General features: G+C 39.5%; 1 protein-coding gene across 1 annotated transcript in view; it reads right to left on the reverse strand.

Moving 5' to 3' along the window:
* Positions 1 to 229: 229 nt before the first annotated feature.
* LGR4 (leucine rich repeat containing G protein-coupled receptor 4) overlaps positions 230 to 24,959 on the reverse strand; it is a 73,077-nt gene continuing 48,347 nt past the window's right edge. Inside the window, exons 5-18 of the mRNA XM_064656967.1 lie at positions 16,415 to 16,630; positions 15,684 to 15,755; positions 14,189 to 14,257; positions 13,523 to 13,594; positions 13,365 to 13,436; positions 12,632 to 12,700; positions 12,110 to 12,181; positions 10,917 to 10,982; positions 9,795 to 9,866; positions 8,831 to 8,902; positions 8,406 to 8,531; positions 6,897 to 7,018; positions 6,219 to 6,287; positions 230 to 3,210 (exon numbers count right to left, since the gene is read on the reverse strand). Coding sequence (XP_064513037.1) covers positions 1,934 to 3,210; positions 6,219 to 6,287; positions 6,897 to 7,018; positions 8,406 to 8,531; positions 8,831 to 8,902; positions 9,795 to 9,866; positions 10,917 to 10,982; positions 12,110 to 12,181; positions 12,632 to 12,700; positions 13,365 to 13,436; positions 13,523 to 13,594; positions 14,189 to 14,257; positions 15,684 to 15,755; positions 16,415 to 16,630 — 2,446 coding nt within the window. The 3' untranslated portion in view covers positions 230 to 1,933. The remainder of the gene's footprint in view (positions 3,211 to 6,218; positions 6,288 to 6,896; positions 7,019 to 8,405; positions 8,532 to 8,830; positions 8,903 to 9,794; positions 9,867 to 10,916; positions 10,983 to 12,109; positions 12,182 to 12,631; positions 12,701 to 13,364; positions 13,437 to 13,522; positions 13,595 to 14,188; positions 14,258 to 15,683; positions 15,756 to 16,414; positions 16,631 to 24,959) is intronic.

The raw sequence follows: 24,959 nt of genomic DNA on the forward strand, positions 1-24,959 counted from the left end.
GTAAGAGGGCAAACACCTCACTGAAGGTTTTAATCTTTTGAATGCCAAGACAGCATTAGTCAGAGATCATAAATCCACATGTAAATTGGCAGCTTTCTTAATTTTCTGGCAGTTCTTTCCTGAACTCACCACATGCAGCCAAGAGCAGATGACACATTATTTATGCTCAATAATTCTACATGTGCACCATTTTCAGCCTTAACTTTTGAAAAACAGAGATAAATAACAATCAATGTTCATGTACCCTTTATTTGCTTTCAGTGTAACATTCCATGCTAATTGCAGATGTAATATTCATGAGTGTAAATATAAGAATTAACAACTCTGGGTTGGTTTTCTTCCCTTTTTACACGTGAATATTTTGGCTTACAAAATTAACAGCATACAGTAAATAATCCTCCCATACTTTGTACAAACTACATGATTTTGATATACAAGGATTCTGTTTTTATTACAGTGACAATATACAACCACATCTATTTACAATGCAAAAAGTATATAAACCACATTTTAAACACTCTGCTACTGGCAGCCACTATTGTTTAGGAGGTAGCTTTAATTAACAAAATGAACTGAAGCCACATTTTCCATCATGGGTTCTATCAAATAACTTACAATACAAAGATAAAAATTCATTGTATGAACAGTATGTACAGTTTAATTCTCAAAACAGCAATCTAGCTTTAATTCTTACTGAGAATGTCTCCAGAGTGACTGGGACGGCAGTGGATTTGCTCTTGATTTAGTGTATTGTTCAAGAAACATACATAAATACTTAATCATGCATTCATAACTTTATATCCATCAGATTTCAAACTAAATATAGAGAAAATGGATCACTGATTGTACTTAAATCATTAGGGTCTCAGGACTTTAATGGTTTAAAAAGATTGCACTGATTTATGTGAAAATCAGTGACTTCACAGAGTGTACTTCACTCTTAGTAAAATAATTGGAAAAATGCTTTTCTTCATTGCCAAATTGCTTTGCATTTTCCCTCCATTTGCTCAGTCTATCCATAAGTATCACTGGAGTGCTGTAACATTCAATAGGCTGCAGAGCATTAGTCAGTCTTTCTGCAAAGACATGAGCTGTGTACACTGACAGCACTGCTAACACCCCCTGATACATCAACATTCCTTCCAATGGTATGACTTGACTGCATAATACTGAAGAAACTTGCTGTGGTTCACCTGAAGTAATGCATCATCACTGGAAAAACATGTTCAACCCTACTATTCCTGACAACCTCATATTCTTATTCCCCTAATCTATAGAATATCGTGGATTACAAGTGCTTTACTGCAACAAACCCTTTTTTCTTTTAATTGAATGTTGGCTTAAAATACAAAACAAACATAGTATTCCTATATTGCTGTCACAGTTACGTATGGGAGAATTAATCCCTTTTTTGGCCCTGCAATAAAATTCATCCTGAGATTCAATGCTGAATACACTATACAAAGCTAGCAAGAGATTTTTTTTTGCTTAATTATAGAAAAGTTACATTTAAAAATAATTTCTATAATATCAAACAGCTGTCCTTTATATTGTGCTTTGGCGGGGGGGTGGGAGGGAAATCAACAGAACTTACCTCGCCAACAGCAGAAGCAAAGTACAACTGGAGCACAATGTGGAAACACACCATTAGCATGTAAAAACTGTATAAAAGAAACCACTGTTGCGTGGAAAGAGTAAAAATATCGGGTAACAAATTTGGTTTACCAATTATTTACAGTCAGGGCAATTGATTTATTTGTTTAATTTTTTTTTTTTAAATGTATGGCTCAAGAAGTTGCTGCCCGCTTCCCTTCTTTACAAACGACACTAAACAATGATTACAAAAGTGCTTCCTGCTCGAAAGGTCAAAACAGGCAACAGTCTGCAAAGCATTATACCTCTTTATTGGAACAGCTGGTGGCAGAAAGCCTTTTCAGTCTTTAATTCTTGGTATGTTGTAGGCGTAACGAACCAAAGGGAACCCTCGGCTTTGGTAGAAACACGCGCGGCCACAGGCCTGCACTTGGTCCGAGCTGTCCGACACGAAGGAGTCGTCCTCGTCCGCGTAGTCCGAGTGGGCCGACTGGGTGCCACAGTCCGACCAGTAGCCATCCGGCCTTTGGCAAGGCACCACTGCCAGCGTGGGGCAGCTCTGAGACTTTATTAAATGTTTACAGGGCACGGGCTTGGATAGAAGGAGCGACTCGCAGCACTCGCACACGGCGATGTTACCCTGCAGGTGGGAGTAAACGCCGCAGTCGTAGTAAAAATCCTGCGCGGGGCAGCCCCCCTGAGCGTTGACGGCGATTGCTACCGCGCCGTTCTTCCTGGTCAGGTGGCGCCTGAGCATCTTCCAGTCTTCTTTGAACTTTGGGTTGAAGAATACGTACAGGACCGGGTTCAGGCAAGCAGGCAGCGGGAAAAATATCAAAGTAACAGACTTCATGATTTCGGGGCTGATAGAAATCGCAGTGATCAACGGCGCGAAGGAGAAGAACGCAACAGGGCAGAAAAAGATGCAGTTCGTGAAGATTAGCCAAGCAACATGCTTAATTGTGCTGGACTGGGAGTTTTCGGAGAGATCCTCTTTTTCCAGGTTGCAATACAGTTTAGTGTAGATAACAGCCATTAGCAAAAACGCTAACGAGTTCAGGAGCACTAAAGTTACTGTGAAACCAAGTGAGGGCGTTTCTCCAGTGGGGAAGGGCAAGCAAAGGGGGGATGCCGAGTACTCAGCTTTATAAAAAAGTGGCAAGCATCCCGCTACCACGGCACACAGGAAAGCAAAAACTGCTGCAATTTGAAATTGTTTTTGGCGATTGCTTTTCCCCTTTTTAATGAACTCCTTCGCAGAGAAGCTCCGTTCAACAGCTGCCAACATCAGGAAAAAAATGGCACTTTCTGATGAAAAGACTGCAAGAAACCCAGCAACTCTGCAACCACTGCCAGTCTCCCACCATATGCCAAATTCAGCAAATCTTCCCCAAGAGACAGCATCCAAGAAAGTTAAAATACCAGTATAGACTCCCATAAATAAGTTAGAGACAGAAATCAGGCTTATAAACAGTTTGGAAGATGGCAATGTAGTACAGGATGCAAATATTGTTAACATGACAAGCAGGTTGAAGAACAAAGCAACCAAAAAAATAAACCAGACAGTAAGTCGAATCATCCAGCTGCCCAATAAATATTCACAAGGCTTAAAGGCACCTAGAAGAAAACAAAAAACAAAGAGAAGGACAACCAATTTAGGAAAAAATTCTGCCTTAACAAGCAAGATTTTGAAAAGGTATTACAAGAGTACTCATTAATTAATGAATAGAGTACACAGCTCAACTGCTAAATAGGTCAGTTGAAAGTAAACTATTCTGCTGAAGCTATTTACTAATTAATTATGCCTGAAATAATAATTACCAAAGTGAATGGTCACTTGAGAACACTTTGTATAAACAAGCTAGCTAAACCAACTTAATTACTTTTAGCTACTCAAAATAGCTTTTATTAGTGCCACCCAAATACTTTATTTTATTGAGATTTTATACATCATAAAAAAAGATTGGCAAAAAATGTGAAAGCAAATGTTCACAACCCACTTGTAAGGGGAAGGACTTTTTTAGAAGGAACATGTTCTCTCAAAAAATGATTCACAAACATGCCTTCTGGTGTAACTTTTGGTCACAAGGAAACATCTGTAAAACAGCCGACAAATTCAATTTAATCAGCTTCAATAAGGACAGGAATTTACCACAAGCCCTGCCTTGTCACTGAAACACACTGTGAGCTTGGAAAGCCATATGGGAAAAAGATTTTTTTCTTCTTTCGCCACTTAAAAATGCTTAAATAGTAAAAAAAGCCCAGCAAGCGAAATAACAGAAGGCAAGACAAGGAAGAAAGGTCACTACTATTGCTTACCCTTCTAATCCTTCTAATTGCTATTTATTCCACAGGGAAGTCCTACTGATTTTAAGTAACAGTTAGAAGAGTTGAACCTCTCCTATATCCCCATTAGGCACTGCTAACTGTCCAAAGCTCAACAGCTCGGGATCCCTCCCTGCAGTCAGGGAGCTGAAGGAAAATGCCAAACTGTGCAAAGGCTGGAGCTTCTGAGCCAGACTCAGCCTGTGACCCTGGCTCTGCACAGCACATGCCTTCCCTTTTGGCAGGGGAAAGATAAGGACAACCCATCCCTAACATGGGCTGAAACAGAACTGCACAGAACGACTAAATGTCAGTGCAAGGGTCTCCCAAGGCCTAATGCAACTTCCAGCAATTAATGAACTGACAAGACAAAAATTAATATTTTGTTTAAATGAGCAAGCTTCATTTATGGACATGAAATAATGGTGCTCAATGGATTAACAGACCAGTAAAATCAGCAGTAATATCCCTTTTTAGCAGGTATTCCCAAGTAAGGCATCCATGCCAGAATAATCAGTTTTACAATACATTCACATGACACAACAATACCTGCTAAGCTGATCTACATAAAAATAAAAACAACTTCCCACTTAGGAAACTTAAAAATGTCAATTCTGTGCTTACAAAAATCAATTTGAAGCCATTTTTCTAGTAGCAGTACTTTAGACAAACAAAACCCACCACCCTTTCCTATCTTTCTCCTGAAGCCTTGCTATCCTTAGAGTTAAAAGCTACCCTTCTCTCTCACTGATATTTCCAGCCCGTGTGGGAGGAGGGGAAAAATTCATTCTCAGAAGGATGAGTTTCACATCTTTCAGAGAACCTGAGCTACTTGAACACCACTGTTCAGCAACCCATTCCTGCCATTAGGCAAAGTAAAGGTGGATCTACGAGTTGAGCAGTGATTCAGAACTTACATGGTGGGTGGAGAATCTTACTTATGACCAGATGACAACATGGCACAGAAACTTGTTAGTATGGGAGGGACTGGTGAAAAACAAGGCAAATTTTGAACTTGTAAAACAAGCTCTTCATTCCTTTTAGATCTACTACAGCATTTCTGGTATGGGCAAAAAGACAGAACTGAAAACTTCAAAGATTTAACCCATGTAACACACCATCTGAATTCTCATTCTGTGAACAGGAGATCAAAAGCAAATAAGCAGCATTAACAAATTAACTCTCAGATTATGTACAATGACATTAATAATATCTTTGACTGTCTGACCACAGTTCTTTTTGGCTGTGATCAAGAAATCCTTGTGATATGCTGGATACTAAAGCTCGAGCTAGCCCAAAAGATGGAGAATGAACAGATTTTCATAATGTAAAATACAAGTTAGGAGAAAAGAATGAAATAAGACTTGGATAACTCCTGCTCATCCAGAAGTAACTTTACTGGAAGCATACTGTTTCCCCCATCTATGTGTTCCTTTTTATGCAAACAGGAGCATACAAGATGTACGGAAGGAATCCTCTGGAGAGGCTGTGGCAAAGGCAAGGAAGTAGGAAGCACCACCATAATTGCTTTCAGGAGCTGAGTGGAACTATGTATGGAAATTTGCAGTTTGAGAAAGAGAAGCAGAAGGGCAGAAAAAAAGCCTGGAATGGAAATATTCATTGCAAAATCAAAGACTTTCAACACTCATGGACCGTTCAAGCCTGAATTGGTAGTTCTGGTATGCCAATAAGACTGTTCATTGCACAAGTGCCTCTAGCAGTTTAAGATGCTACTGCCTACTCCAACTACTTGTAACAGCCCTCTGCTCTCACTTAATGCAGCTACAGCAGGGCTGGGGAACAGATCAGGTGAGTGTTCCTCATCCACTCTCCTGCAAAGACATCAAGCTTCGTTAAAGCCACCAATGACAGCAGTCTTGAGTCAAGCTTTTAGAACATGGGCTGAACTGCCACTGAAACAGGTGAGCATTCATTACAGTCTGCCCCACAGACATCTCCTTGGCAAAAATAAAGCAGAATTACGGGGCACAGTGCATTAAATACAGCAGACTCCAAATATAAGTATTACAATCTTGATTGTTCTGCTCATGGAAAGAAACTCCAGTATTTTTCCTAGCATAGTTCTCCAATAAAGTGCTACGTGTCTAAAGCTCAGTCGAATCTTTGTGATTGCTCATCCAAAACTGACATCAAGTGATGTTTCACCCAAAGCATTGTATAAATTAATCTCCTGTGCACAGAATGATTACCAGGAATAAAAGATGTAATTCTGCAGCCAGCTCTTTGCTAACACCATGCCTGAAGTTCACAGTGTGGCTAAAGCACGTTACAGGATTTACCTGTTGCTGGTGTACAGTGAATAATAGTCTGTCCCAGTTCCTCATTTTCCTCATTTCTCAGAACATCAGCTGTAAAAGTGAAAAACACGTTAGTCATAGAAAGAAAATAAAAGTGAAATGCAGTGAAGCTGCCTAGGATGGGAGTAGTCTTTTGAGGGATCAAACACCTAACAGTTCACCAGCTCTCCAGCCTTCAACAAGTGGAGTTGCTCTGGTTTGCCACATAAGGTCAAAAGCTCAGTGCAGAAATGGCTGCAGCAGTTTGAGTTACTCCTGCCTGACCCAGGTACTCACGATGCTTTATAACAAAGCAACATCTTTGATCACCAGGACTCTGAAACAGACAGTGGAAGGGACAAGCCCTGTCTGAATAGGAAGGTTGAAACACTGAGAACAGTAAAACCATGACAGAAGCAATATTTGCAGTTTGAATATTTTTTTTTTTAAAGTTGATTTTTTTTCCCCTTACAGGCAAGTCTTACAGCGCCCAACAAATACCTTTCACATATTTAGAAGGAACAAGGTACTGCTATTTGTTAGCAATTGCTAAGCACTTTCAGCTTTTGTAGCCCTATCAAGATTTACATTTCTCATACTCCCTTATTCAAAGACAACATACACTGTTATTTGAGTCCAGCACAAAACAATAATGCTGGTTAAGTACAATGAAACATTTACCCTTCTCACGATCCATCAAGGCACCTTGATCTTGGCGACTGGAATCTTCAGCATTAGAGTTTAAATAAGAATCACAACCCCAAAATGCACAGCACTGGTAAGCATATGGTACAGAGAGTGACCTGAAATACAGGCAGAACAATGAAGACTGGTAAGCATTGTAACCAAAGTTAAGATTACCATCTATTAAAAATATTTAGATAGCACACTTCAGTGCTAAACTTAAAGCTTCTTTTTTTGCAGTTGCCAATAAAAAACTACTTCAATTTGGAGCAGGCATAACCATTTCTGACAAACTCTTACACTGAGATAAAGGACAGGTGGTGTATACAAGTCTTGCCTGCTGTGAGAAGCACAAAGAAAATGTTACTATGTTTAGCCCTCTACTATTCATTCTATTCTGTATGCAAACCAAATTCTGATCAGTGTTTGTGGCGTTGCTGTACAAATGAAACTGAAAACTAAATAAGCACGCTAATTAAAGAGTAACTGTTTTGTAAGAAAGTTAATTCCCAGATGACTACAAGCTTTTAAGTTACGTCTTTCCATCTCACTCTTCATTTGTGGTACCAAAATAAGATTTCTAATTTTTTTTACACGTGTTTGGCAGAAATGGTACATACTACTATTCCGGCAGAGAAGTACACCTGCACACAGAGTTCTAAAAAACCCACATAACCCACATAAGCAATGAAGTAATAGCAGACCAGAAGCTAATTTTTCTGACTCAAGACTACATTATCAACTATCTGCAGTATTGCTCCTGAATTCTCTTCTTGTAAATATTTAGGAGGGACGTCAGTCTAAAGAATCCCAGAAAGTGTGAATTCTCAAACACAGATCAAAACCTGAAAAACAATCTGCTGTTTCCACAGTACTGTTGAAGCTTGATTCTAAAAGTGACATGGATTCTTTTACTGGCCTTAGACAAATTAACAGTAGCTTCATCTCCACTTTTTCCATTGGACAGTGTGGGAAATAATTTATAACTGCTTCTTCTTAACGTGCAGAAAGATCTTTGAAAATGGAAAGCAGTTCATCCCTGTCTGATCCACCTCCCACAGAAATCAGTCACAAGTTTCCATTTGAGTGATTATTGTTACTCTTATCATTTGCCTCCAAGAACAAATGGCATATGTATAAAGCATGGTGATCATGGAACGAGACACCTGTGCATCTGCTCCCATTTTCCACAGTAAAAGACAGAAGTGCTCAGTTCAATAACAAATGGAAATCCACCCAAATCACTCCTCCCAAGTGAGATGGTGTCTGCCTGGAAAGTGGTGGAGGAAAAACAGAAAAGACACTGCGAAAATTGTCTGCAAATGGTTTCTTACACCAGAAGAGTCAGATGCCCATTTATATACACCAGCATTGAGGCACTACAGGACTCAGCAAAGGGCCTGATCATTTGTCATGAGTACTGTCTAAACTGGCTTCATTTATTGCCACATTGCTTGTTGCTGTGAGAACAAAGGAGGCACTCTGTGGTGTTATTTACCAACCTACCGGAGTTTTGCGAAGTTCTTTGCTGCCAAAGCTTCTTTCAACTCAGAATTGCCCGTGAGTTTAAGCTGGTTCAGCCCACTCAGTCCTTCAGTTGGAACTGAAGTGAGTTCGTTGAAACTTAGGTCTCTGGAATGTGAATATTAAGACAGTGTTACAAACAAAGTAAGTTTGAAGACCCTATAGCATACACTTCATTGAAGCAGGAAGGACATTTAAAGTCTCACAGAAGTCTGTGGTCTGGCATATACCTGTCAGTGCAGCAGGCACTCTAAAGAAGTGTGCCCTGCATATGTTCAGCTAGCAAGAGGCTTCCAGATTTACAGATATTAAATGATGGGCATATATCAGTTTTAAGCTAAAAATATTCACTACCTCAGAAGTTTTATAATAGAGAGAGGAGGTGACTGCACAAATAGCCTACTTACAGGTTAACAAGAGCTCCAACAGAGATAAAAGCTTCTTTGTGGATCTGACGAATCCGATTTCTACTGAGGTCCCTGCAATGAATGCCAAGGGAGATTATTTTAGCAGTTTCACCAAATCTTTGTAACAGCCACTGTACTAAGAAAAAAAGCTAAGATCATTTCCCCTCTCTTCCCAGTCAGCCAGGTGCAGTAGCAGCCAAATCCCTTGGTAAGGCAGCTGTATCCTGCTTCACCTCATCCCCACAGTTGAATCCATCTCCCACTCCTGCTCCCTTTCCCTTCCTTTCTCCTTCCAGGAGCACAGCCTGTTCTCCCAAGGCAGAGGCTGGCTCTGGCACCACCTATTCCCAGCACGAAGGTGCCAGGACAACCACTTTGGTGACAACTGCACCTCTAGCAGGGCAACTGGCAGAGGTGGGGAAGAAACCAAAAGAACAGGCAGAAGAGCATCTGCATTTTTGGATGTCAAAATCCAGCTCCAGCTTCTGCTGGGCCACCATGACTTACTCTATTTAAAATACCTGTCAATTTGTGGATTTTTTTTCCTGATAATTTAAAATGTTTCTCATATAATCTTCATATACCTAGAGATGTAAAGGGACAGGATAATTTTGTTTACTGATCTGCTCCTCCTGAAGAAAACAGATAGGATCTCTCCAATAAATATTACATAATGGAATAATATGGTTATAATGCAAAATAGTGGAGCACTGGGAAAAAAGATCTCATTTTCAGTCTTCATATATATAAAAATATAGGTTACAAAAAAATAGAGAGTAGAAGGAACAGGGCTGAAACTGGCTGCTGCTAGTATCTCTTGTACTTGGTTTACTTTATCTTAGGATCCAGCATACCTGGCCTTTTGCCATCAATCAAATTTATAGCACCAAACCCTGACATCTGTTTACATGGCAATCAAAAACATGATCTTGTTTTACTCAGCACTGTAGCTATGTACACTTACAGGATACGAAGGGAGGACAGTCCTTGAAAGGTGTCCTCTGCAATTTCATGTATTTGATTATGTTGTAAGGAACTGCAAAGGGAAGAAGCAGAAACAGAACTTTATTAGCTAACTGGGCTGACTTCAAACCAAGGGAGAGCTTGGTACCTGCTAATGCATGTATTTAGCCTTATCAATGGTAGGATTTTTCTCATTTCCCCTGGTGGGCAGACTGTTTAACTGTTTTGCATTAGCTACATTAATACAACCATGAAGCACTTTCGTGGCACCTCTGTCCAATGCACAACTCATTTAATTTAGAAAAGACTGTTAAGTGTGGACTGAATTACTTTCAATCTAAATATAATGAATGTTGAAGAGTCACACTAAGATTTAAAACAACTGTACTCCATTCTGCAGGAAGTCTTTAGGCATATTTTAACCACAGGTACACTTCCATTTTCCAAAATGCAGATTTATGAAAGGAAAATATTGACAAATGCCTCAACAGCTAGTGGGGAAATTTTAATTCCAGTTCACTAGCTCCCTTTACAATGAACAATGGGTATGAGCCTGGAGATGTCATGAGTACAACAAAGGTCCATAGGCCTGCTAGCCCCACTCTGATTAAGGGGATAGAAACTTGAGAGGTAGAAGGAGAAGTAAGAACATACACAAGTGGAAAAATTGCGTAGGGTCTGGCAACTGAGCTTAAGTAGATTTAAAGCAATGAAATAAGGAAAAACAAAGATGGGCTTTAAATGTGTCTTACAGGGACCGGGGAAAAAACTCATTTTACACAAGCCCATGCTGATGGCTGGAGGGAACCGAAGAGTGGAAGGGATAACAGGCAGGAAGGAAAAGATATAAATGCTCGTTCCATTTATGTGCACAGCAATACATGGGATTGAGGTGTGTCTTTCATTTCTTTTGTGCCACAGGGATAATTAAACACTGGCTAGTTGAGGAAAACACACGTGGTTGAATTCTCTGTCCAGCACACTCCACTCCTCACAGAAGGTGGTCATCTCTGTCCTTTATTTTAGAAACTTACAATCAAACATGAAGCAAAAAAGTTTCTAGGGACGTGGACTCAGCATACTAAGGAGTTAATAAAGATAAACAACACTTATTTCAACTTACATTTCTTCCAAGGAATGGCAGCCCTTAAAACTTGGGAGGTCCTTTATATTGTTATAAGACAAATCCCTTCAAAACAGAAAATAGGAAAAAGATGCTTAGTTCACACTCCTTTCTATTTGAAACCTCCCATCACTGATAACTGTTAAACAGACTGACAGAAAAATCTTCCTGTTAGTACCATTCTGTGGAAAAACTAAGAGCAGTTTAGAGAAAATCACAGAAGGAACCCCAAGTGTATATCTGGGTATACACATACCCTAAAAACATAGTGTACAAGTTCCCCGAATTTTGAGAGTTGTAATATAAAAAAGTTTACTGATAACCTGCTTTTTTCAGAATAAACTGGATAAATTGTATGTAATGCAGGAATTTGGTGCCAGTTTTGATGTAGTGTGCTGGTATCTCCTTAAGCAGAGCTGGGAAAGCTCAGAATGTTCTCTGAAACTATGCAACAAAAAAAAAAGAAAAAGAAACTAGAACAAGCTAATAATCTTAAAATTTCTATTCAAAAGATAAACTGCTGTTTGAAAATAAATCCCACCCTATCATTCCTTCTCCCCATTTTTACTTATATAAAACAGAGCATACTTTTTCTCCTCCCTTTTTCAGGATTTGCTTTTGTTCCACATTTTCCTGCGTGTATCCTTCACAAACATGGTTTATCCCTAATGTCCTGATGGCTTCAGCTACCACTTTGGGGGCTTTTGCATTAATTTTAACACATCCTTACTGCTTTTTCTGTTTGAGCTTTGTATTGCTACCTTCTTCCTAATCCTCATCTCCATTTCTCTTGGGTCCTGATGCTCTGTCCCATGTTCCTGGACATGAAAAGTCAAAGCACTATAACTAAACTCTTCCTTAACCTCTGAATGTAGATGTTGTGTTAGGGATGAATGGTGGCAGAGTGAATCTGAACATGCAAAGACTGTTCTCTGCAGCACCATCTTACATATGTCTTATAACATATGAAAGAAATATAGTGCATCCCTACAAAGGGGACTCTGTTTAGGGAATATAAGGCATTACATCAACTCTGCCAAACGTCTTGATATGAAGAACCAGAAAACCAAAATTTCCAACTTTGAAAGAACTACTAGTATGAGCAATTCAAAGCAATACTTTTGCTCTAAATTAAAGTTTCTTTCAAAGCATTCTGATGCAGATGAAAAGAGAGGCACAATATGTCTACTTACAAAGTTCGAAGGACCTTCTGCTCCTGGCATAAATTAACAGGAATACTGTTTATCTTGGTCCCTGTTAGAGTTCTGTGGAAAAAAAAACCCACACCAACAAAGTCACATATCTAAATGCCTGTATTGTTGATGGCAGATGGCATAACAAGCATATATAAGAGCAGAATAAGGATGGTGTCTCAGCTATCGGGGTGCTAGATTCACTCACCAAATTTTTTCTTTGGTTTTTTTTTTTTTTTTTTTGGAAGAGGACAACTTTTCTGTTTTTCAGTTCTGTGAGAGGGGTTTAGTACCAATGGCCTTTTCATAGGCTTTTATCAGCTTACCCTACTGAAAAAAACAGTGCCTCAAAATCTCAAGAGGCACCCAGGTATCACAGTAAGAAAAGCTGTATCATTACATCTATTGACAGGAAGAGAAATATATGCAGTTCCTCTCCAGATCCACTTATAGTATTTCTATTACTTCACAAGAAGCAAACCCAAGAAATTACTGAAATTTATTTCTGTAGAAGATACTTACAAGCTCTCCAGGTTTACAGTTCCTGTCAAGTTAGGAAACCACTGCACCATGCTGGCACCCCGAATGACCCTAAAAAAAATCCCCACGGAAATTAGCTGTAAACTGTTATGAAATTGAGTTGTGACATTCAATCTCATTATCAGGTAGATATTTGCACTAAGAAGACATTCTAACACTCTCATTGCTTTTATTTAAATTTTACACTTGAACAGTGTGTGAAAGATGATCTCTTCACTGCTTTTTATACTTCTTTGCTTGATGAATTACTCCTCCATGAGCAAACAACTGGAATTCATCAAACTGGAAAGAGTGGTATCAATACACTTATGAAAAGTATAGTTTGCAGTTCAAAGTTTCACTCCATTTTGCTTATTTGTCACCCCCAGAACTGATATCTTTTGAGGGCATGCATGCACTAACCTGCAAAACATTCTCACAATGTACATCCCCGTTCAAAAAACACACTGAGGACATATTGCAGTTTGTTTAAGTAAGAACCTGAGCTTTTAGCCTGGGGTTATGTGTCTTATGAAAGGTAATAAAAAAAAAGTTTGTAGAGGATATTTACTAGAGCTTCTGAAGAAACTGGTATTCCCAACAATAACAATTTTGTTAAAACTTACTGCAAGAAAATTATAAGGTAAGAGGGAGTCAGAAAATTTATTTATTTTGAGTTCTTAGTCACCATATTTCATACCCATTCATTGTACTATACTGTCAAGAGAGTACTTACAGGGAATGCAGATCTGACAGATTCTGAAATGCTGAGTTCCCCACAAAAGACAAAGGATTATCATACAAATGTCTGGGAAATGAAAAACATGTTTCAATGGTTGTTCTTAGAGTCACTGTCTGCTAACAGCTAAAAATAGATGCATGAAAATGACTTACATCGTTCGTAGAAGGGGGTTTCCTGCAAATGCACCATCAGGAATTATGGAAATGTAGTTACTGTGAAATCCCCTAAAGAGATCAGTAAAGAAGAAAATCAACATTTAAAAATACACTGCCAGCAGATTCAACCAAGAGTTATTTTCTTCACATCTACTCAATTCCCAATCCTGCCAAAACCAAGACTGCAATTAAATAGGAATAAGTTAAACTGTAGGAATAACTTTAAAGGTATGATTTCTGCCCACTGCACATCAGCTAAACTGAAAATATTTCATTAGAAAGACATTATTCTGTCCAAACATGATGCTGTACTTTCACTTTTCTTACTCCTCTCTTAAGAAGGGGACAAAGAAAACATGTATGATCAATGAATACTTAATTCTGCTACTGGAAGCCAAAACCAGCTTGTGATTAAGATCTATGCTAATGGTTCTCCTGAATAAATTGCTTGCTTATGTAACTCCAAAATAATTTTCAACACATTCCCTCTCTAGATGATGATTATATTTTTCTTTAATTATAGCTTCACTTAGCATAACTTAAAACTGATTTAGGCTGCTGCATAATGAGACAAACACTCTTAAATCCAGGAATTTCTTTTCTTTTTTTTATTTATGGAAAGGAGAAAGAAACCAGTGAAAAGGGAGAATAAGTAATACTCACAACTCCTTTAGACTTGGGAGTGCTTTTATGGCTTCAGGGAACTCTACCATGTTATTATAATTTAAATCCCTAGAAGAAACAAAGCAAGAACATTAAAAAATTTTAATAGTAGTCATGAATTGTCAAAACAGTTTTTCTTTAAGACAGTCCAATGAAAGTAAAAAGTTCTCAGAACACCTTTAACTAGACCAAAGAATAACTTCAACTTAGATTTAGTCTTCTGATGTTTTACATGCTTTATAACCAACTAATAACTTAGGTAAGATATTTAATATTATCCAGAGGATTATTCATATTAAGTCAAATAATATTTCCTTACGGCAAAGCTCAGTATTTTTCAATACCTCACAGAGTTTTCTTCAACAGAATTTACATGGAAATGAACTATGATTTCAAAGATTATTAAATAATAAAAAAGAACCCTAGTAAAAATGATTACTCTTTATTAATTTACTAAGAAAACTTTCTGTCCAGGTTTTATAAAACAAATAGTAAAGAAGCCATTAGGTAACAGCAGACCTCATAGCAAAAGCAATTACAAACAAAATAAATTAGAAGCACAGGGAAGTCTCATGACACCGAATCAATACACGGGTGACAGGGATCTGTGGAATTCTCATTGCACTGTTCTAGCAGTAATGTCAGGACTTGTCACAGTCTTTTTTTCTGCAAAAGGGATTCCTTTACAAGCAGCAAAACCCATTTTCAGTCTCACATCAGCTGCGTGTATTTACACAGAATGTCATTAGTTAACTGAGGTTCTAAGAGACTGACAAGATGGAGTAAGCAGCATTTCTGGACTCATCCAAATTCCTCAAGTTAACAGAGGCTGTCACTGGCTTGCCCTTGCCCTCCTTCCTTAGTTTTATTTATTTAACGTTCTCCTAAGCATAACAAAATGCACAGCTAAGGGAGATATTGCTTATTAGATATTCACTGAGTGAGCAAGGGAAACGGGAGATGTAACCCAAGCAGCTGAAAGCCCTTCCTTGCCCATGAGGCACTCTGGAGGAGGAGGAGCAGTGAGGAAACAGCCCACTGGGGCCCCCTTGGAAACCTCCTATTGTCACACAACAGTTTTGGCAATGTATCTTAAATATGTTTAATCCTACAGCAAACCTGAGAAACAAATATTTGTCCCTTATCACGCCTGGGGCCACTCAAACACTTGTGATACATCCACCTGACTCAGTGGAGTGCTATGCAAAGATACACCAGCTAGATCAGGGCTAAGAACATTAGAGCCACATCATCCAGCATGACATTTCACCCAGGCTAATATTTACCTGCTTCTCAACAGAGTTAATTAGTTTTGGTGGAGCACTGCACTGATACCAGCCTTCAGTTCCAAAACCTGAGCTGGACCTAAGTGTTAGTGGCATGTGTTGCACAGTGCCTGATTTGCAAAACCTTCATCATAACAGTATGGCAACCTTGATTAAGCTGAGAATGAGACAAACACTGAACAAGAAATTGTTTTAAGAAACATACTTACAAGGTTTCAAGGTTGTCTAATCCATCAAAACAGTGCTTTCCTATAGTTTTTATTTTATTATTATGAAGATGTCTAAAAAGCAAAACCAAAACAAAGTGAATTATTTCCTATAAGTTAACACATTAGCAGATATTTCTATGAACTCAAGAGAGTTAAATGGTTTAGAAAAAAACATTGCATGGGGTAGATTACGTAGAAGAATATCTTTCACTCCCAGACAGAAATATATCATCCTCATATTGGAACAGAATAGATTGCCTGCAGTCAAGACAACCTATTTTAATTCTTTATTCACTATCCAGAAGTGTGATAAAAATATGATTTAAACATATAAATCAAACTAGTTTTTCACATTATTTCTTGGAGGTTTTTAAGCCCACACAGAAACACGTTTCAGATAAAACATCATTTTTTCTTCTTTTAATATCTCTGAAAGCTTTCTCTGACAACCACTGGTTTGAAATATTCATTCCTATAATGAGATATCAGGAATATATAAATCAAGTTTCACTACCCACAGCCCATTTGACTTTCTGTTTAGGAGAAAGTCTTGAGCAAACCTTGGGTGGGTTCTCTAGTGCACATGGTATCATCTGGTGTTGGCAGCACAGGGTGTTTCTAGATAACTGAGCTAAAACGCAGCAAAACAACCATTTTCAGCGCCAGCTCAGATTAATCCAAACTGTAACGGAGGAGGAAGGCGAAGTGACCCACGAAATACAAATACTCACAGGACAACAAGACTGGAGAGGTTTGTAAATGCATAGTCAGGGACGTGTGTTATCTTGTTGAGGGCCAGGGTTAAGGCCTGCAGAGAGGGCAGGTTGCTGAGCGGGTAGATGGGGACTTCTGTCAGACTGTTGTCATCCAACCAGAGGTGACGCAGCTGCACCAGACCCTCGAAGCTGTCCTCTGGTATGGCAGTGATGTGGTTGGCATCTAAACGCCTGTATTGAAACAGAAAGAATTCCTGCAGCAAACTCACAAACTACAGATCAGCAGAGATATCAGTTGAAGTCCTATCACTCTTTTTTTTTTTCTCCCCCCCACGCTTATATGGGTTTTACTGAAATAACCTGGAGGTTATTCTATACCACCCGATGCCATTGCTGGAGGCAGGAGGAAGGGAGACTCTTCTGGGAAGAAGGGGTCCCTGCCAGCTCCACATAGTGCTGGGGGGGAGCAGTTGGGTGCTGTTGTTTCCATGTGAAATATTCACCTCTTTCTTGTACCCTCTGTCATTAGTATTGTTGTTGTTACCGTTTGTTTTATTATCTCATTGTAGTTTCCAGTAAATTGTTCTGCTCTCAACCTGTTACCTTCACCTTTTGTGGCTCCAGTTCTCCTCTCCAGCCCAGGGGGAGGAGTGAGTGGGCAATGTGTGGTTTCAGTGGAAGCACTGTATTGGAGAATACCATTCTTAAACCACAACAGTGACACACATGGAAGGTGACATACCTATCTTTCATAGAGAAAAATCAAACCACACGTAACTGCTACAGTTACCAGCTTACCTGTGCTACAGGGTTGCACCTCTGCTTCAGGTTTCAAAGCATCAAACAAAAGAACTCCACACCTGGAAAGCCAGGTTGCCAAAATGCATGTGCTCAGCTCCAGATGTGAAGCCCTCATGGCAGGAGGCACAGGTGTTACTGTCAGACCAGAATCCCGATCCATGACAACTGACAAACCCGATCCTGCAACTCGGTCAGGCTTTGGCAGTGACAACTGAAACTCTCACGCAAAATGACATCTGATTTTTCCTCATGCAACACGTTCTGAGCCAATTTGTTTTTTCATCTTCCTTCACTAGCAGTGCAGTTGTTTGGACAGCACCACTGGCAGCCAGGGCGGGCAAAGGACACAGACAGAGACCGGTTCAGATTTGTCTATGCTATGCCATGTAACCAGATGTGCTTGGGACAAAAGTGGAAAACCACCCTACTAAAAGCCTGGGCTTGGATTTAAGCATGTGGAAGTCCCGGGAATGAGAAGAGGAAAGGGATAACCCAGGAAGAAGCAAAACATTTATAAAGCAGTGATAGCCCAGGAGATTAAAAAATGGACTGTAATGGATCTGAGAAGGCATAGGGCTGAGAGCACCAGGCAACTCTTGACTGTCCTCTGACCTAGAGGCTGTCTTCTCTAGGCCAACACACAGCTGAACCATGTTGATGCACACACAGTGACTTCACTGCAAACACAGAAGAAGACACCTTGCATAACTGTTCTGAAATGAGTGCTGTACCAGCCATGGCAGTGTGCTGCTGTCTGGGGAGACAGAACAGATACACCCTCCTCCACTAGCATTGATGCTTACTATGATACAAATCAGCACAGGTTTGGAGTAACATTAATCGTTCACTTTGTTTCTAAAGCCATGATCAGACATTCTCTTGAAAGTCTAGCTGGTAGTTTCAGAAGTCATTGCCTCCAGCCATTCATCTCAACCCTCTCCGGGCAGGCAGCGTGGACCAAGTGACTGCTGTGCTTGTCCCCAGGCACAGTCACAGTACTGAAAGTGTTCTGGATCCCAACACTTAAAGGACATGTAGAATTCAAAGGGAGAAGCTGGGCAGCACAAAGAATTAATGCAGAAGACAAGCTTGATCATGAATTAACACAATCTATTTCCTTAAAACAGCTTGTTGTGATGCACTTGGTTTACATATTTCAAATTATTAGGGAAGAAAAGTCAGCAGCTGAATTTCCATTTAATGAAAAGTCAAAAAATACATCAAATTAAGCAACAAATATACTAATACAAGTGGAAACTTACAAAACTGTCTGTAGTCAAAGCTCTCTCTTAAGATGAGTGAGGTGCCATTAGCTCTAAAACTGTACATCAAAGAGCTAATTCCTATGGTTCTTATACTGGCATCCCCTTATCATTTGCCCCATGGTCTGACAGGTGTGTATGATATTCTGTTTGAATGTTCTTAGGCTGTACTGACACTAGAACATTTCAGAGAAATTAAAGTCTGATGATAATAAATGGAAAAAAAAAAAAAGGAGGGGGGAGAGGAAAAAAGCCTGCGGCTCTGCTTCAGAAAAAAAAAAAAAGGCAACTAGAAATTACCTGTCTTTCTTCTCTCCTAAATTCATAGAGCTCCCTGAAGATCAAAAGAATTATTTCCCAGTGGAATAAACATATCTGAGTCTTCTAATTTCTCCCTGTCCTCCCCCCCAATTGTGTTTTTTTTTTCTTGGTTTTGTTCTGAGGGTTTTTTTTGGGGGGGGAGGGTTTATGGTTCTTTTAAGAGAAGCAGCACACTCAAGAGGCAGGCCTCAATCATTGTGCCTGGTTGTCAAGTGCATTTGCACTTCCCCTGGCTCTTTGCTAAATTCCATTTATTCTAGCAGACTCTGGAAAACAAAAACACACAAGGAAGCCCCAAGTCCTGCTCCTCCTCCCCCACCCTTAAAGCAGAAGATAACCAGGGGAAGGGTGGGTGCCTGCAACGAGGGAGTCGAGCTCTCAGCCAGGGAGAACAAAGAGGGTCAAGGAGAAGGTGCTGGACTCCGAATTCTTGGTTTGCTTTGCCAAGACCTCTGTCCCCCAGCACAGGCAGATCCAGTACCCAAGTAACTGCACCTTAAACTGGTGGCTCTTCACAGCCATGCAGTCCGTTGTGCTTGTTTGCTCCTGCCCAGAGCAGTGAAGGTGTGGGTGGGGGGAAAGAACACCACCACCCACCCACTGACATTGGGCAGGGAGGTTTGGAGGGTGAAAGAGAAGTTTTTTACTTATTTGGACATTTCTGTCTTACCCATATTTCTTTTGTGTTCCTTCATGTCCCTTAGTGTAAGCTTAATATGCTATTTTTCTTTTCCAAACAGTCAAAACTTATCCTCGTGATGCCGAATGCACAAAACATGGCTGAAATGCTTCTATTTAGTGTGAAATGCATATAATGAAGCATTTAGTGAAACAACTGAAAAACAAACCTAAAATATTTGACAACTTTCACAAAATGTTAACAATTAAGGACCACACCTTTTCTTTAAGGTGGATAAGGGAGTATTCCCTAGCTACGATAACTAACAAAGTACAAGTAATATTCTTTGCTTGGACTGAACTTTGTACAAAGACTGTGTTTTTCCTTTGCAGTGTTGAAGATAAGACTATGTTCTTTCAATGAGAGCTTGCAGCATGTACTTAGTTCCTTAATCTTCCAAAGCTATTCCAATTCCAGCTTTCCTATAGGCACTGGTTTGTGAGAGACCTTTACATTTTAGTCTGTAAATTCAGAGTTCACTTGGAGAGCTGTCATCTTCACTTTTATTACCTTTCAGGTTCCCTCCTTACACAAATACCAACTCCACAAGAAGAAAAGAGCAGGAGGATGACAGAAACCTATACATTCAGCAGTTCTTACCTCAGTATTTGATATATCGTTAAAACAAGGACATAGCAACTGAAAGGTCTATCAAACAATTATCTCTGCTTTAGGGAAACTAGGACTAACATGAACTCCTACCTCAATTCAAATGAGTAAGAGTTCCAAGCCTAACACACACATGTAAATGAAATTTTACACATATACACATGCACACTGCTTAGGGCAAGGGCCCTACAGCCTGCATCCCCTGTGAGGCCTTCCAGGACCAGCCTTGCTAGCTCTCATCTGTGACCACTGCAGTCTTCCAGGCTTCACCAACTGGGAAATTTCAACAGCCTTGGGCTTACAGCAGGAGTTTACTGCTGATGTTGATAAAAGACAAATCACTCCCAACTCTTGTGTTAAGCCACTTCTGCTCAATGGTGATTATTAAAGAACTTTAAAGTGCTCCTTCAAAAACCACAAAGAAATCACTCAAAGTGGAATAGATTTTTAAGTTTTGCAGTTGAGTACTGATAAGCCTGGTACCTCGGAAATCCTGCTACAATGGGAGGCAGTAACCCCCCATGTTAACAGAGGCACTTCAAAACACTCTGCGAGTTTGCTCACAGTATCAAGCGTTGGCTCTCTGTGCATTAGGTGTCGAGAACATCAACACAAGGATTTGCTTTATTCAAAGACAAATTTACAGCAGCTCTCAGAAACTAATGATCCCTGCCAAAGCTATCTCAATCACCAGTACTGATGTGCCAGCACATCTGTTTCTTCCATCTAAATGTTTAACGTGGTACCAGTCAGAGATCATGAAGTTTGCTGCAAATTACCCACAGATGATTCAGCTGATCTTTGCCTACATGCTGTTTAACTTCCACCATCTCAATTAATTTTCTGATCATTCAATTTCTAAATAATTCCCTGATTTTATTTAAACATCAGCAATTCCTTAAGCAAGGCCAGACAGTTAAAAAAAAGAAGCTACAAAAATCCCAGAAATTCCTGAAGCTCACAAGAAACACCCATACTTCAGTTTCAAGTAAACCATAACAGCTTCTAAAGTTGAACATGGCATAGAAAAGTAAGATTCTTGTCATTCAGCAAGTACGTGAACTGTACTAAGCAGTATATTTAAACTGCTGCATATTTAAAGATTTTTCAGCACAATCAAACGTGTTCAGGAGAGCTCTTATACGTACTTTAAACATTCAAGGAAAAAAGACATATTCAGCAAATTTAAGTTTGTATTGGTTTTGCAGGTTAAAAAGAAAACGTGTGAATTTCTTTGTTTCCCATTCTGATTAATTCCACAGCTTAACACAGACTCAACCTGAGGTCTGATCCCCTTTAACCCTTTATTAACAGCAAAGCAGGAAACTAGAAAACCCCTGAAGACATCCCATTAAAAGTTACTTAGTTGAAAAACCACCTGCCACTGTTAAAGGTACATACTACATACAAAACCATCTAATGCTTAACTTCATCTAGTCATTGCTGTTGATGAACACCTTCCACAGCCTCCCAGACAACACTATCCTTACAGATACCCCTTGTCCTTCCCAACTCTGTAATCCAAAATCACTAAAGCCATAAAGCACTCGTCAAGATGAAAATAGCAGAATTGGAACAGAATTGTGTATTTTTGGTATAGGACTATGTTTGCATTGTCCTCTCCAAATTCAGGGATCTTCCCTTCTGACACATTTCAACATGCTTATGGGTTTACATTCCTGAAATTGCCACCAACATGAACTACGGCTTAAAAATGGGCAGTTTCACTACCAGCAGAATGTTTCTAGATTTGATTGTTTTTTGGGTTTTTTTTTAATAAATGCAGATGTAACTTGATCTAAAACAAGAAAATGCTAGAAATGAAAGGCTGGAGCACATACGGGCTACGGCACATATTTTAAATATGTCCTGGCTGAAATACACCTCCATTCTCTGTCCCCATGCTTTTACCATACACCCTTACCCTGCAAAGCAAGATCCCACTCTCATTCCTTTCACTTCCACTTTAGGACCCTAGTGTTTCCTGCCTGGGCCAAGATGATTCCCACTCTCAGAAAATACAGTCACATCCCGGTTAAGCACATTCACATCTCCTGCTTCACCTTGCCTCAAGCCTGCTCCAGCCTCCTGAGATAGGAAAACAGGCTGAAAAATTGGTTAGGATCCTGCAGCAGAGGCTGTGAGCAGAGCAGGCTGTTCAGGGAGCCAGAACTGCCACCAGGGACAGCACAAAGTGACTGCTGACCACATGCATGAAGACACTTACCCTTGCAGCTCAGGTGAACATCCACACAACAAGAAAGGCAGGAGCTATCACAGCTGAGTACCACACTGGCATGATCCCAAATCCCACAATTTGGGAATGTGGCAGAACAGCTAACCTGCAGTGCTTTGAACTATTGCTGCAGAACACTCTAATGTTCCCTGCATGTGGGCATGTGTGCACATGTGCTGGGACAGTAACTTGGTCATTCCTGAACTGCAGTTATAATAAAATTGTCCCCAGTACATTAGCAGCTATTGACAGGCTTTCAAAAATGACTCTTGGTCAGTGGCAGTTAGGATGTTTTTTTTTTTAATTCAAGTGGAATACAGTTTTCCTTTCCAAAGCATCTTTGTTTAAACAGTGTAGTTCCACTATTTGTCACACACTGAGGACTGTACTAGAATACTCTGTGTTATGACTTAAAACTCCCATGTAGCTGGATTTCCGGGGAGAATCAGAGCAACCCTAAAAGTTGCTGCAGTTTAGAGACCCACTTTACAAACACCCAGATTCTGGGTCAAAGCTCAGTACAAGCAGTGCTACCAAGGAAATCATTGCAGTCACAAATGCTAAGGCATTAAAAGGAGTGACTTTCTCTAATGGCTTCCTGGTCCTTCCTGGCTCTGCACATGCTGCCAAGGAGCAGGGCTGTGCTGCCCACGGCTCTCTGTGTCACCCCTGGATCGCCCCTAAACCTCAACAACACCATTTCCAGATCTAAAACACCAAGTACGCCACCTCAGCACCTCGTGCTCACAAAAACATGCTGCTGATGCTTTGCAGTAATTGAAACGCCCCAAGACTATTGTTTGCATTTGTGAAGCTCTTTATTTGTCACGTTTTTCTGCTACCAAAAGAGGCAGGCACAAGGTGGACAACCAGTGCCTTCTCCTTTGGCAGCTCCGTGCCACGGTCCCCACCTGTCACAGTGTCTTGCAGTGTGAGAACACATCCTGCCAGATAAACTTTCCTGGGGTGTTACACAGCGAGTTTCCACTCAGTAAAACTCTTTAATTTTGCTAAATTTCACCTCCATTAGAAAAAAAGAACTCCATTCTAACTCTCTTTTGGAGGTCAGAGCTGAGAAAATATCCAATGCAAACAGAAAATAAAGAGCTGTCATTCATTTTTCTGAGCCAGGCTGGCTACTCACCAGCTCTAATATAAACATTAGAGATCATGAAATGAAGGTTCTATAACCATCTTCCTTCTTTCCACCCAGGTATGTTTACTGAACTTGTTAATACATACAGTATGGCAACTGTCTTCCTATGGAGCTAAAAACTGGAGCACATTAAGGGAGAAAACAGACAGTTCTAAAGGAGTTTCAAATCAAGTGATTATCAATATACTATAAAGTTTTATGAGCAAGCAATTTGTGTCTTCACTAAGAAAAAAATCCCCCAAGCCCTACTTCAGAGTAAAATGGAAAACTGCCAAAAAGGGAGTCAGTTCAGTAATGTTTAAACTTGCAGCTTTGGGATGGAGATTATATATTAAAAGGGTAGAAAGCAAGTTTTTAAAATATATTCTGCAGTTTGTTTTAAAAGAAGGTCACAAAACTTGGGAGTTTTGAATCCACACAGGATGAAAAGTCATGATGAAAAATCACTTTTTTCCTTTTTTTTTACTTTTTCTTTTTAATAAATTAAATAAAGCAGCATGCTGACATTTATGTTTCCATGCTCAGGCACAAAATTCAGAGGACCAGTTCTACATTCCTTTGCCAGAAGGTGCTACCTGCATTACTAGGGGATATGCATAATTAGTGTAATTATTCATGAGTAGTGCAATAAACAAAGCTTTTCTGAAATTTGTTAAAATCACAGAAATGCATTCTGGTGAGGTAAACATTGCATAGAAAAAACGCTTTACACATTTCTTACTACACTTGTCTCAAAAACCAATTTATTCTCAAATTCCTGTCCATTCTAATAAATTATGGTGGTCTTGCAATACAGACAGGTATCCTCCTCAGGAACAGAGAAATGAGCAAACCAAAGCCTGATCCACATCAGTGGAAAAAAACCCCATAATAAAAACTTGGAGCTTCAGATTAGCTCAGCTGGTTAGAACTAAAACCACCACAATCATGGGTTTGATCCCTGTATGGGCCACTCACTTAAGAGCTGGACTGGATGATCCTTGTGGGTCCCTTCCAATTCAGAATATTCTGTGATTCTGACACCAGTAACTTCCAGACTGGATTTACCCCCCATATTTCTAGCAGCTGTTTGGAAATCTCAGTTTGGTTTTCCTCAGAAATAAAAGCAACAAGAAGCTTGCTGCTACTTATTAACCAAATTTCCTCCTTTTTCACCATCCTAAAATTGATATAGTTTAGCATTTGCCCTTAAACAAAGAAGCTCCCATGAAAGGAAACTTCACCATACTTTAAATTGTTACTCTTATATTTTAATTGTAAGGATGTTTTGGCCAAGCAATTATACTGATTACATTATACAATATCACATAATCATTCCATTATTTTTTTCAACATCTATAATGTCTGATTTTTTTAAATGGCTCTAACAATTTTCTTTCCAATAATATTAAAAGTATATGGATTTTTTAAAAATAGCTACATACAATTACTTAATTTACACATTCATTATTTTCCCCCTAATTTTGTCCGTTCCCTTTTGCACATAAAATTATCAT

This window comes from Pseudopipra pipra, chromosome 6 (assembly GCF_036250125.1).
Source record: "Pseudopipra pipra isolate bDixPip1 chromosome 6, bDixPip1.hap1, whole genome shotgun sequence".
NCBI classification, from domain to species: Eukaryota; Metazoa; Chordata; class Aves; order Passeriformes; family Pipridae; genus Pseudopipra; species Pseudopipra pipra.